This window comes from Spermophilus citellus (assembly GCF_964194105.1).
Source record: "Spermophilus citellus genome assembly, chromosome: 11".
Lineage (NCBI taxonomy): Eukaryota > Metazoa > Chordata > Mammalia > Rodentia > Sciuridae > Spermophilus > Spermophilus citellus.
Window position 1 is genome coordinate 72,951,370 of NC_138192.1, and position 15,309 is coordinate 72,966,678.

Genomic DNA, 15,309 nt, shown 5'->3' on the forward strand with positions numbered 1-15,309 from the left:
TCAGAGGAGGATATACAATCAATCAACAAGTACATGAAAAAATGCTCACCATCTCTAGCAATCAGAGAAATGCAAATCAAAACCACCCTAAGATACCATCTCACTCCAGTAAGATTGGCAGCCACTATGAAGTCAAACAACAACAAGTGCTGGCGAGGATGTGGAGAAAAGGGTACACTTGTACATTGCTGGTGGGACTGCAAATTGGTGTGGCCAATTTGGAAAGCAGTATGGAGATTCCTGGGAAAGCTGGGAATGGAACCACCATTTGACCCAGCTATTGCCCTTCTCAGACTATTCCCTGAAGACCTTAAAAGAGTGTACTACAGGGATACTGCCACATCTATGTTCATAGCAGCACAATTCACAATAGCTAGACTGTGGAACCAACCCCGATGCCCCTCAATAGATGAATGGATAAAGAAAATGTGGCATTTATACACAATGGAGTACTACGCAGCACTAAGAAATGATAAAATCGTGGAATTTGCAGGGAAATGGATGGCATTATAGCAGATTATGCTAAGTGAAGCTAGCCAATCCCTAAAAAACAAATGCCAAATGTCTTCTTTGATATAATGAGAGCAACTAAGAATAGAGCAGGGAGGAAGAGCAGGAGGAAAAGATTAACATTAAACAGAGTCATGAGGTGGGAGGGAAAGGGAGAGAAAAGGGAAATTGCATGGAAATAGAAGGAGACCCTCATTGTTATACAAAATTATATATAAGAGGTTGTGAGGGGAATGGGAAAAAATAAGGAGAGAAATGAATTACAGTAGATGGGGTAGAGAGAGAAGATGGGAGGGGAGGGGAGGGGGGATAGTAGAGGATAGGAAAGGTAGCAGAAAACAACAGTTACTATTATGGCATTATGTAAAAATGTGGATGTGTAACCGATGTGATTCTGCAATCTTTGTAATGTTTTGAATAACCAATAAAAAAAATTTTAAAAATATAAAGTATATTCATACAAAAAAAATGATAAAATACATTTTCTCTAATGGATTCTGTGCCAGACAGTGTATTTCAGTGTGTTATTTGGATAATACCCTAAATCATCATGATGATATTCATGATATTCATATTCACAATTATATGATCCTACTTTATATGTGATTATATTCATAATCATCATATTATCCTACTTTAAAGATGAATAAGTAGGTTTTGATGAATTAAATGTTTTTCTTGAGTCACACAAACTTGTTAGTGAGAAAACCAGAGGGTGACAGAGTGGAGTGCAGTGAGCTCTTTGCTACTGTCACTTTCAGCCTATTTTCTACATTACCTGTGAAATAATATAATTTATTAAGTAATATAATCAGTGTCTTATAAGACTATTTTGCTAGAAAATATCAGGTAGATTGCTACCTTTTGTTCAATGATGTATAGAAGTCACACAGCTTTTCACTTAAATTCTACTCTCATGGATAGCAAAGTTTAGTGTGCCTGAACCCACGACCTGCTTTCCAGTGTGGATGCTCTAAAAGTAAAAAATAATAATGCCTAAATCCTTGGGAGTATTTTTAACTGGAGTGTCCCCAAACTCCTACATTTGGTCTTAACCTTAAAAGCTGAGAAACAGAGATGGTAAGAGAACACTCAAAATGGATCAGACAACCTCTCTCGGAGACTGATGAGATGGAATGGAGAACACAGCTGTAATTACAGAAATCTCTTTGAGTTCCTTACTGATCTTGGTATATTTGTGATATTTAAGGGAATCATCTGATCTCTGGAGCACATAGAGAGCAACAAGAACACTGGAGAGTAGGTGGGGATTTGGCATCAGGGGGTTCCCTTGAACTCACATCCTGCTCTGTAAGCTGTGCAGTCCCAGTTAAGTCCTTTTACTTGTTAGAGCTTCAGTTTCTTATATTTAAAACAGTGTTTTAGAGATAACAAATATGAAGTTCCTAATAGTACCTGGCAAAATAGTAGATGTTCAATAAATATAGTTGTTTGATATTAATAAAATAATATTTATCTTATTAAAATATCATTAATTCCTGCTGTATGAAACTTATTTGATGCTGTGGAATAAATCAAAATAGCAATAATTATATCGACTAAACAAAGTAGAAAAGCTTCATATTTTGGTTTGTTTATGAGTGCAAATGTCTTCCCATGGAGAAAAGCAAAAAGACATTCTTACCAAAGCAATGATGCCTGCTCCAATCCCAATGAGAGGGCTGACAGAAATAATAACGAAGGTCAGTTTCCAACCCCTTAAAAATCCCAACAGGAACCCACAGATGGCTGAGGTCATGCGCTGAATGAATGTGGCCATTTGGTCACCAATGGCGTCATTGATTTTATTAATATCACTAGAAACAAGAGAGACTTGAATCACTAAAACAATTTGGCCAACTCACATGGCTCACTGACATTCCCTTTCTTCTAAACACACCCATCTCTGGCCCACCATCGTCCTCAGGTAGTATAACAGATGCTCAAATCTTAAAATATTTGCTGCACCTTGGGATGTGATCTAGCTTCTCTGCTCATAGCCAACTTTGGTCACAATTTTCCAGCTGATATCCACTGGACATTGACGATAAATTTTGGAAACAACCTTATTTGTCTCTCTTTCTTGCTCTTAATATCTCTGGCCTATTTGGAGAGTCCTTCCCTTCAGGTCTGATTAATCCTCTCAGCCTCAAGGGTCTATTCACATACCACCTCAGTCATAAATTTTAGGTAATCCCCAGGAAGAAGTAGTATCTTCCTCCCTGTGTTTCCATGGAAATAAGATTAATCTGCATGCTTTGTGTTTGTTTGAATGTAGTTACTGCATTCTGTTAATAGGCAGCAGTGAATAGTGGCTAAATGTGGCTGAATTTAAACACAAGCTGTTTGTGGACAAATCACTTTACCCTTTTTGTGTTTAAGCTTTCTCATCTATAAAATGGGGATAGTAACAGTGGCCAATAATGAGAATTAAATTAGCTAATATATGAAAAGCATGTAGAACAGTACCTTTCAAATACTAAGCCACCAATATGTGTTAATCTGAGTATTTATTTGTTTGCTCCTCTTGTTCCTTTGGCTAGTCATTCAGAATATTGGTGGAAGACAGTCACATAAAGTTCATCTTATCCACATGGAGAAGAGAGGGCTTGGGACTTAAGTGGGACTTAAGAGCAAGAAAGAACCTAAGGAATACCCAGAGATTAGATCATCGAGCTGTTCAAGATCACAGTAAGTAAGCCATAAGTAAGTAACTAAGTAAGTGCTGGAATCTAGGGGCCTAAACTTTAGCTTTGTCTTCTCTGAATATTGTCTTTCATGGAACCTCAAAGGTCAACCCAATTCAATAGGGTTCAACTGGTTCTAACTCAGGGCTCATTGAGAAATTCTGGGGGCCCATTAATGATCCAAACTATGCTATACTTGGATGTAAACTGGCTATGTTGAGGTGATGATGATTACAATTTGCAGTATTAGGGATTGGACCCAGGGCCTCTTGCATAGTAAGCAATTGCTCTACCCTGAGCTACATTCCCAGCCCATAAACTGAATTTAAATCTGGTTTTTAGTTTGAACCCTTCTCAAACTATTTTTGGAATTATCTTTGTTTTTTTGTGTGCAGAAATTATTTAGATAATTAACTTCGAATTGTATTTTCCATATGTGTGTAGATTAGAATAGCCTTCTTCCATTTCTCCTTCTGAGGTCAAATTAACCTACTTCTTTAAATTCTCCTATTATACTTCATTTCTAATGTTTTAATCAAGGGCCTACAACCCAAATTGAAGTTACCTAGCTTCAGTGTTTAATAACCATATTTAAAAGGCATTGCCTATGAAAAAGGCCAGGCTTTCTAAGAAAGCCGAACCTAACAGAGCCAATATATCCAATCTAACAGAAGATATTTTCAAATTGTTGTTTAATTTAGAAACAAGTTTTATTATCAAAAACATGACACTTAAAACACTGTTCTACCAGCAGCTTACTCAGAGAATCTTGTGTTCAACTCGCCCACGGCATGGCAGTCAAACCACCCGATTTCCATTCTCATTATTCTCCTAAAGTAAAATTTTCTCATTTTCTGTATCTGATGGGCTCCAGCAATGACCCAAAAGCACACCTGAAAATGGACAAAAGAACACTTAGCATGGCGATGTTACACATACTTAACTCCTCTTTTCAGAAGATAACACTTTCCGTGTAATGGTTGAAAACAGAAGGGAAATAATTCACAAAATGCCTCTTCTTGGAACCTAAGGAGTGATTTTTGGCACCTGCAGCTAAAAGTGGAGGTAAGAAGAACAACTTTGGAGGGTGTGGCCAGAAATCTGGGTTTGGATCCAACTGTGACACATGAACAACCCCTTGACTTCTAGACTTCACCCTATCAATGTTCACTTTCTCCATGAGTGAAATAAGGCTCATAGCACCAAAACCAAGACATCGTTGCTCTAAAAATCACTGGCTTTGCACACTACTTCTGGGTGAATTTTCCCCCTAACAGGTATGCTGATAAGCATTCATATGTAGGTTTCATGCAATGATTTTTAAGGACATGTAACATGAAAAGGATGGAACGTGCAGGAAAGCTAATCTGCGGTTAGATATCTCCTAGTGAAGGAAGGTAAGCATGTCATCAAAAGTCCTAGAGCAGGACAGATGGGTTCAATTCTCTTTACAACTAATAATATCTGGAATTCTTGAATAACTTGGAAGAGGAATTTAATATTGTTTTAATACAGAAGGTGGCAAAAAATGGAAAAGTTTTCTTCCTTAAGAAGGATTAAATAATCCTAGGCCTTCCATGACTTAATTCACATTTACAGAATGCTGGTTGGAATGCAATTTAATGAGACTTCAACAATGACAGAGGAAAAGAAATTACATTGTGCTTTCCTTCACCTCCACTTGCTTGGCTTTCTCCGGGCTACTCAATTCTCCCCTACAAACACACCCACAGCTGTATTTTCTGAGCCCAGGAGAGAGAATAAAGTAGGGAAGGGCAAGAGAAATAGACATTGCAACTAAAAGTCTACTCTCCCCTTCTGGACAACTGATTCTGTTCCCTGAGAAAAACATCCCACCCGCTTTCTGTCACATCCTCCCAACACAGAAGTGCTATTCTTATGGTTTTCCAGTAGCTTAAAGGTTAAAGTCAACACTGCATTTCATGTAATGTCAAGAGCCCAGATGTTGATCAGTAAATAAAATGGAGGTGCTACTAACCTGAATATAGCCTAAGAGAAGTACTGCGGCACCAGTCAAGGCATAGAAACTGGCAAAAAAAATCATTTCATTTTCAATGTTCAACAACCTTCAAAAGAGGGAGTGGGAGAGATGTTAAGACTTTCAGGTAGGAAGAAATTACCAAGGGTTATATTTGTATGTACAGAGGGATTTAAAATATATAACTGGCCATGGTGGCACATGCCCATAATCCCAGCGGCTTGGGAGGTCAAGGCAGGAAGATCATGAGTTCAAAGCCAGTCTCAGCAATGGTGAGATGCTAAGCAACTCCGTGAGAACCTGTCTCTAAATAAAATACAAAACAGGGCTGGGGATGTGGCTCAGTGGCCGAGTGGCCCTGAGTTCAATCTCCAGTACTGAAAAAATAAATAAAATATATGAAATATATGTGCTATGTAGTTCTATTAAATGAGTGAGACATTTTATCTATGCAAAATTATTATCAATTCAACCAAAACTCTAAATAGATTTCATAGTACCAATCACAGCAAATATGCTCATCCTCTTTACTTCTATAGGCAGAGATGTTAAGAGTGTAAATGATCTTTCAGCAGTTACTAGAAGAGAGGGGTCCCTGAATGGTTGCCCCATGCGCCCTTCTCCTTGGACCTTTCCACTCATATGCATGCAGTGATAGAGCAATCATAGCCAGAGAAAGGTTGAAAGTCTGATAGACTGTCTAAAAAGACACATAGAATGAAGGGTGCTGTAAACCAAGAGGCTTACCATTACCTCCTGTGGGAATCTAAGCCAGCTTTTCAATTTCTCCATCTCAGAGTGACACTGTGAAAAATGTGCATGTCATCTTTCCAAAGGGGAGAAAAGCCCTTTCTTTGCCCTGTCTTCTTGCTGACTACAGCCCAAGAAGCTCCCTTTCAAGACAGTTTCTAAAGTTGAAGCCAAAGGCACTTGCAGGAAATAGCAAGAAAGCACTTTGCATTTTCCCCAGCAGAACTACATGTGATGGCACAAGGTTTGGGATTGGCAAGACCAGGAAAGGGAGGGGAAAAATATTCTAAAATTGCTTTCAGGAAATAAGGAATGTTACAATTAGAAAATCAACATATTGGCTGATAACCATGCTGACCCTTTAAGACAAGTTAAATGATAGATGATTTCTTTCAAAAAGCAGAAGCAGCATCTTCATCATGCATGAACATCCTGCACCATGCCTGTTCTCTATCAGACCTTCTTGTGACTCAAACTTGAATTATTCTCTCCCCTTAGAGAACTCAGACCAAATAATTTACTTAATATAGAACAAACTTATTTCACAAGTTTTATTGCCATCTGGCAGCAATATTCTATAGAAAGTAAAAAATAAAATATTTTTCTTCCTTAACAGGGAAGGGTTAAGTAACCCTAGCTCTTCCATCTCTCAAATATAGAATATGCTTTTGATTCACATTTGCAGAATTGGGGTTGAAATGTAGTTTGGAAAGACTTTAACAATGAAAGAGAAAAAAATTTACATTTTGTTTTTCTTTACTGTATTCCATATATTTATATGGAGTATATTCGTATTTTTCTTGCTAGTAAATTGCAGTCTACTTGAGGTAAAGACTGGTTTTATACTGTTTGGGCACTCTTGTCAAAGTGTGGTACAATATATATATAAAGTAGGTAATCATGCATCTTGATTTTACTTTGACTTTTAAAATACTAATAAAGAAGAAAATAACTGCCACGGTCAACCCCTCTGACAATCTCTAAAGAATTTGAAAACATTTTTGTTTCCATGCTACATTAATGGAGTCAGTTACACATAAAAGACCACATATTATATGATTCCACTTATAGGAAATGTTCAGAATAAGCAAATCTACAGAGATAGAAAGAAGATTAGTGTTGCCCAGGAATGATATGAATGAGAATTAAGGGAATGATAGGTAAGGGTATAAGATTTCTTTGTGGTAATGAAAATGTTCTAAAATTGATTGTGGCATGGGTATACAACTCTGTGACTATATTTAAAACCATTGTACTGCACACTTTAATTGGTTGAAATTTGTGGTATATGAATTATATCTCAAAAAAGCTAATTGTTTAAAAGTTTGTAGTTTTAAAGCATCTAACTTCAAAGTAGTGCTTACATAACTAAGTTGAACGTATGTTACTAAGAAAATAGACTGAAATGCAAGTGAATATACAGCCTCAGATTTCCAACTTCATGCATCCATAGTTGGGGCAAGTGAGGACTCCAGCTTCCCGGTGGTGGCAAGGGTCAGCCTCCAGTGGGACCCCAGAGAGTCTTCTCTCTAGGTAGTCACATTCTTATAAAGTCCTTCCAAAACTGTACTGGAATTGATCTATGTGACCAATAGATTATCACAGAAATTATAGTATGCTTCTTCCATGATTGAGTTAAAAAGACTTTGTTGCTTCCATTTGTTTATACTTAATTGGGTAAAAGAAAATTGTATTATGATGTTTTAATTTCCTATTCTTTCATCTGCTTTCATTCTTTTACTTATTTACTATTCTGAGCAGAAATTCTGATAAGCTAATCAGGAGCCTGCTGTTCTGTAATCCTTATCGGTATCATTCACTGAAAGCCATTATAAGAATTTAAATTAAAAATTCCATCCAACAGATTACAAGAGATATGTGGAAAACAATATAAAGAAGAGTAAAACTAGCTCCTACAATTATCATGCATCCTATGTTGCTAAAATTAATGAGTTGTCTTGTAGATTCCAAGTCTAATACCTCTACTATAAGAGGTGGAGAAATTGTATCCTTAATGATATCTTTTTTTCCAAGAAAGAAACTTGAAAAGGAAATTGGGGGACATTGGAGTCATATTAACTACTCACAGATGGGAAATGTTCTCTCCCTTGTCCTCTCTCCCTTGTCCCACCCAACTCCATTTTCACAGTGATCTTAGTACATAAAAGCTAAATAAACATGTTATTCAGAAATACAAGAAACAGTACTCATGTTAGTGACCATAATAACTCACAATTAAAGTATTTAATTTATCAGAACTCCTGGTAACCCAATGGCCAAGAAAGGAGTGCTCTACACAGTTTCAGATATCTGTATTAAATTTTCTAAAAAAAAAAACTAAAGGATAAATATTCATTTACATGCTTGGCATCATATGAATTCAGCCAAAGCCAATGTTCTGCTTAAAATTCCCAGGGGTCGCAGTAAGAATGAGTAAAAGAAGCATGAGCCACAGAAAATTCCTTTCTAACAGATGCCTGATACAAACATGAAATGTAGATTCATTCTTTAATTTATCTAACAAATATTTATGAACACCTATTATCATGGAAAGGCCTCAAATTTTGAGCTCTTAAACATTTATTTTCTGGAGCTGGGAATGGAGCTCAGTGGAGGAATGCTTGACTAACATGTAAGAAGCCCTGTGTCCAATCCCCAGTACCATAAAAAATAATAATAATAATAATCAAGAATTTACTTTCAATTTTTAAGGCATAACAGGATATAATCACTGGAATTTTTCCTTGAAAAAATTATCTTCATGATAGTTTATTTATTAATGTTGTTAATGGTTTGAGTCAATTTACATCATATATGGGGAGAAAGATTAACTTTACATTTTGTGGTCATACCACTCTGTAAAAAGTAGTTCATTTCTGTCCTCCAACAAAAACTAAGAGTTTAAAAAGACTGTCATTGCACTCAATTTCTGTTAAACAAGCTGCTTGCTCTGAGTCTTTCAGATAGAAAGAAACTTTTAAGTTTAGAAAAGATATATTTAGACACTAGCAAATTTATTTCTTATGAGTTGGTGTGTTCATTTTTCAAGGGTAATTCTGCCAATTGTGTGTTATCTTGTGCTTTTTCACCATTCAGCACCTACCAGTCTGAAACTACATATTTATGAATGATTGAATGATGGTCTGGCTGGCTAGACCTAAGGTCGCCAAGATGAGTTCTAAGGTAACTGTGTCCTTGATGCTTCCACCATTTCCTGGCACATAATTGGTGTTCCAAAGATTTTGGTTGAATGAGTAACCCTCAAAGTAGAGAAATCACTGAAGAATATCAGTGATTTAGAAAAACTTACTCATAGTCTGAATCAAGCCTGTAGAAAATTTTAAAAATGAAGACGTGAAATAGAAATTCTTTTGAGGGAGCCATTCCAAGTGTGTATCTAGGCAGGGTGTGCCCTGCCCTTGATTCTTGAACCTGAGTATATGGATTTATACGTGCAAATGAGTATGTCCTGAACCTGAGGCAGCATGAGGCAGGACGCAAAGTCCATCCTGTGACGATGAGTCAGCCCACGTGCACTACTGACTCACTGATTACCAGGTGGCCTGTCAGGCTTATCACAGAAAACAGTAGCACAGTTACTGCACCTGGCTGAGTTCTGGCTATTTCTGCATAGCTACCTTCCAATCACAGCACCACACCACTCTTCCGTGGATACTCAACTACTATGACCAGGGACCCTCTACTCCAACCAATGCAGCATGCTCATTATTCATATTAGTCATTAGCCACAGCCCTAAAACTAAGGGGCAAAAGGGAATTGGGGTGGGTGCTCTTGATTTGAGACTCCAGTGAAATTCTCCTCCCTTGTGGATTAAGTATTGATAGTGTCATATTTAAGCACACAGTCAACAAACAGTTGATGTTTACCACTGTATTTGAAAAATTATTTCCAATTCTGTTTCTGTTAAGTTTTAAATTTAGAAGCTGGTAAGTTGGAAAGAGCTTCAAGGGAGAGTAATTTCTAGAAGTACAGGCAAATTGATATGTCTATTCTGTGTTAGATGCCTCTCCACATCAGCCAATATTGGTCCATTCATACATTTAGAATTATAATTTAAGACATAAGAAAAATTAAAAATAGCCTACCCACAACGTGTTCCATTTGTCACATTCTGGTTGAGGGAACTATTGATCCATACTATAGTGTTATTCACACATGCTTTTCCTGGAATCTTGAGTTCTTGTATTTCAATGTCATAGTCAATAAACACATCTGTCATCTCACCAAATATGAAAACCATGCCTGGCTGGGCTAGTCCATGGAGAAATGCACATAAACTTCCCACCAATATCAGCCAAATATCAGTTGATGAAGAAAATCGAAACTTGAAAAATAAAAGGATTAGAGTTAGGGATCATCTACGGATAAAAGGTAGGAGAGGAAGGGACTACTTAATTTTGGGTTCTAGATTCTGATAAGTAAGACTCAATACCAGATTTTACGTGAATCATCTTAATTAAGTGGCCGAGTTCATACTAATATCAAAATAAATTGTACATCGATTATTTAACACTTGAGTCTCGTATATTGTTAGATCATCTGCTTTTTTCCTAATCACCGAATTCATTCTCTTTTCCTCAGGAGCTGACTTTAGTGTTCTGCTATTCATCTGCAGCATGAGGGGTAACTAGCTACTACCACAGATGCCATTGCCAGGTAGATATACTATGTGGCGTATGTAGCAATGGCACAAATTGGCTCACAGAACTGATAACAAGAATGGAGAGTGCCTACCCATGCCTAGAAATGCCTCTATCTGGTGCAAATTCAGGTAAATACCTAAGTTATAAAATTTCAAAAGACTTGTCATAAGAATAGATATATGATGTTACTGCAATGATTTTCCTTACTAAAATGATAATTACGAGTTTCGTGATTATTTCCCAGGAGACTTTGTGGATTTGTTTAATCAGTAACATATTTCTGATCACTATTCAGCATGCTATCATATAGGTAAAGCTTATGACTGCATAAGTTATCTCTGTAGTTAAAAATCTGCCAGTATAACTAAAGAGGTAGCACTTCCTCCAGGGTCTGAACAATTCACAGTGGCAAACCCAGTGCCATAAATCAGTACAGTTTTATTACCAGTTGAAAGAAGCCAACTTGGGTGCCTTCACCTTTCTTATCTTGTAGCCTGAGAAGAAAAAAATTTAAAGGTCATCTTTTTCAAAACAACGAGAAATTCTCCCCAGGTATGAGCCATTCTTTAGCAAGAAAAAAACATTCCCAGAGATTAGGAAATTCCAGTCAAATCTGGTTATGTTAAAAATAACCTTTCATTCTTCTAGAGATTTCAGTAGAGATTCACAGAGGTTTTTCTGAGAGGTATTGAGAGGAAGTAAAAAGGCCTCAGTGCTCCCAATTATACTAAGATATAAACCATTTTCCTTCCGTCATGACCCTCCACCTATTGATGCCTACATTTCCTTAAGGATAAATTGAAGAGGTTGGATTAGCTGATGTTAAAGCTTCCTTTTAGCACTTAAAATCTTAACAACTACATTAAATAGTGCTTACTGGCATAATGGAAAATTTGAGGACACTTCCACAATTTCCATAAGATTGAATTTCCTTAGTATTGTTATTCATTTCCTTTCTCATAAGGTCATGCTTAACTTGCCTTTAGGCTTCTTAGCTCCAAGGATCTCCACTCACTGAAGTCACCCATTCCACATACATACACTAGACCATGAAACTACTATGCTTCTGGCATACTTCACTCCACTATCACTCTGTGGCAGCGCATACAATCTTGTTTTCTCACTTTTTACCTCCTTCCACAGCTATTTGTCAACCTCAATTAAGTCTGCAGTCCCTTAAACACTCCAGTTACTTACCATCACTAAACCCCACCAAGATTTTGCTTCCTTCCCCAGGCATTCCAAGTCCCATTATCTGGCCTCTGAATCACATCCTCACCATCACCTTCAATCCTTTCCCTCAAGTCTATTTCTGCTTCCATCCTGTTTTTTATTCGTCCCCTCCTTAAGCCAGGCTGCTGGGTCTGCTAGAGACCACCTCACCACATGTGAACTAAAGTCAACACATGTGATCCTATCTCTTGGCTGCCCTCATCTTCCCTATCAACCCAGGATGGAATCTTAAATCCTTATGGAGACCTCATCCAAGGCCATGATCTGGCCCCATTGGCTCTCTGATCCCGTCTCCTACTCCATTTCAATTCTTAGTACTCTAGTCACCTGGCCCCTTGCTCAATTTTATCTATGCCAAATATCTTCCCACCTCTGGATGTTTATGTTTGCTATTCTTTCTCCTAAAATGTTCTTTCTTCAGATACCTACATGATATAGATACCTTATATCAATCAGTCATTCCCTCCAAAGTCACCACAACAGGGCCTTCCCTGGCCAACGTCTCTTAATTGTTAACCCTTCTCCCTCACATATACATACCATTTCATATTTTAATTTCCACGTTCGCTTTTTTTTTCCTCTCAGAAAGTGAGTGAGAGGTTATCACTAACTACCATGTTATGTGTTTTATTTGTTTGTGGTGTTCATTCTCTCTTACTAAACTGCCATCCTCAAATGCAAAGCTTTTTGCCTATTTGGATCTTTTCTGTATCCTCAGCACCTACAACAGTGCCTAACACCTTACAGGCATTCAATTAATTTTTGTGAAATGAGTGAGTGAATGAACACGTGATCTCCATCTTGACCCCCAGTGCTGAACTTCATCCTGGGACGAGGTCACTCTTGTTCCTCTCAGCAGCAGCTTTGTCAAGCTGTTACTGTGATCTTCACATTCTACACTCACCTCCTCTAAAAACAAAAGAACTCCCTCAGCTTCCTGCTCATCTTTTCTTTGCCATTCATCAACATTCCCACCATTTTCTCTTTTCCAACCAGGGAGTGAAGTGTGTTTCTTGGAGGACCAGGCTGACCCGACCTCTTCTAGCCCAGAGCTGACTCTTCCACTTCACTGCCTCCCACTGCCATGAAGAAGACTTAGGATTTCAGAAACCCCCAAAGCCCTTCCCGTTTTGCCACCTCCATGTCAGGAACTCCCCTGGTACCTCTCTTCTGCTTTCTAAATTAGACCCCATCTAATCCTGCTTCCACACCAAAAAGTGGCATTTAGTTGATAACTGTTTTATGAGAATTTAAATTCATAAGCTAAGGAAAAATATCTAATGATTAAATTTTAGTTTTCTATTATTTGCCTATGGGAAGAATGTGGGGTTTGGAGATTTCTTAGTGCCCATAAAATCATCCTCGTCCAACTTTTCCTCTGCTCACTTAGGCTAGGAATTCTATGGTATTCCTGAACACCAGAGGAGATTTGGATCTAATGCAGAAGGTATATTCAAAAACATTTTTAAAATCAAATTAGAGCAGTGTTTAAAAGAAAAGGATGGATCATTCATACAGATATATAATACATAAATATATGTAATTTTATAGCAAGTATGATGTACATGAAATAGTCTCTGCTTTATGCCTTTTATAGGAATATTATGGAATTATTCCGAAAAGAAGCTACATCATTGAAATAGTCACTTACCCTGATTTCTTATCATTGTTATCTGTTAGGATAAAAACAATGCATAAAGAGGTTAATAATGATGACAAAATGCAACAACATTACTAATAATTTTGATCTGGGAAAACTTTCCTATAAAGTTCTTTTATTTCATAAAATTTCAAAATGATTATCTGTCTTTTCTTTCTTTCAGTCTCAAAGGCAGATGACAGACAGGCAGACAGGAAGGCAGACACGTTTTCAGGTTCAGGACTGCTGCCTTGACTACATTTCTATATTTTTATCCAAGATATAAATATTTATGTTTTCTGAACAGCCAATGGAACCAACATTCCTAGATTAGCTGAAGAAAATCAAGTTTTTTTAAATTATAAAATAAAATGACTATGTATCTATTTCTTGATTCTTTAGAAACAGAAGTCACCTACTTAATAGACCACAATTTAATTAGATAATAAGATCTCATTGATACTTCCACGTCAGTGGAAGGCATGAGATTGAACCACATAGAATCTTGCCCACCACAGGTCGGAGGACCACAGGGTAGAAAGTGAAAGTGGGGGTCCAGGGTCATGGGTGCAAGAAGTCACCAGAAACGAACCCTGGGTGTTTTGTGGCTCTTCACCATGGGACAGCATATCCTGGTTCCCCTGGCATTTTAATTTAATTTAAGAGTCAACACACTTTATAGTATAGACACAGGGTAATATCTCTGGCTTGAGAATCAGGCCGAACTGGATTAGAGACTTATGGTCCCATCAGTTATTACTCATGTGAACTTTATCGAGTTTTTAAAAAGTTATCCAAGTTTATTCATTTGTAAAATGCAAAGTCACAGGATTTAAAAATAAGAGAAGAGCTTAGAATCATCTGTGCTGACAACATGCCAGGTACTGGCACTTCAGGCCCCTGCCACGTAATCTGCTTCTGGCCAGCAGTCTCCTGCATAGCTCCCCTCAACATCAGCACTCAGGAAATGATTGCTCTGTCAGTGCCACAAGCAGTGATAACTGCACAGGGTTCCGGTTAACAGTAACAGCCTGCCTGAAACCACTGGTCTCTACCCAGCAGAGATGCCTCCCCTCACTCACCCACACTTTGGTGCTCTTACCTAAGCTTTCAGACTTCCTGTCACACAGTTTCAGAAGGAACTACATGATTGTTTGTAAGATTCATACCCAATAACAGTTCTCTGTGTGGCTCATTTTCTCTGCTTCTTTCAGCTTCACTAGCTTGTCCCACCATTGGTGGTCACTTCCTTCCACTTTTGAGTTCACCTCTCTTTGTACAAGAGACAGTGAGAGAAAAGGGCCACTTACCTGATTCGTCTGACTCGAAAGCATGATTCTCCTCTCCAAACTTCTTCACACTGCGGAGAATTACGGAGTCAGACATGGTAGTTGCAATCTGCAGTCAACAACCCTACAAAATAAAAGCATAATCACAACTATCATCTCTTCACTGTATTTAACCAAAGTAACTGGAAAAAAAAAAAAGAACAATTTGGTTCAAGTAATACACTTCACTAATTGATCTCAAGCAAAAGCAGGGTTTTAAATTGGCTAATAACTCAATAAAAGAGCCTAATTATAAGGGAAGATAAACTGAAATCATTGGTAATAGCTTCTCTAGTTAGTGGATAGATGATTTTTTAATTTATTTGTTCTTTCTTCTTACCAATTATTTATTTTTAATGAGTTAACATAAAAACTATAAGAACGGCAAATCAACTAGCGACATGCTTGAGTCAATGTAGTTGAGGAATGACACCCACATGCCATTGGGGAGCCTTCAGGGCTCTTTTGTAAATTCAATTCCAGCTGGGACTGAGTGGG

At 37.6% G+C, this 15,309-nt stretch overlaps 1 protein-coding gene across 1 annotated transcript in view; it reads right to left on the bottom strand.

Annotated features, from left to right (window-relative positions):
• ABCB11 (ATP binding cassette subfamily B member 11) overlaps positions 1-14,869 on the bottom strand; it is a gene marked incomplete at both ends in the record, with an annotated part of 80,534 nt that extends 65,665 nt beyond the window's left edge. Inside the window, 7 exons of the mRNA XM_081261389.1 lie at positions 2,156-2,327; positions 3,957-4,090; positions 5,197-5,284; positions 10,054-10,292; positions 11,057-11,105; positions 13,496-13,517; positions 14,794-14,869. Coding sequence (XP_081117515.1) covers positions 2,156-2,327; positions 3,957-4,090; positions 5,197-5,284; positions 10,054-10,292; positions 11,057-11,105; positions 13,496-13,517; positions 14,794-14,869 — 780 coding nt within the window. The remainder of the gene's footprint in view (positions 1-2,155; positions 2,328-3,956; positions 4,091-5,196; positions 5,285-10,053; positions 10,293-11,056; positions 11,106-13,495; positions 13,518-14,793) is intronic.
• Positions 14,870-15,309: the final 440 nt, after the last annotated feature.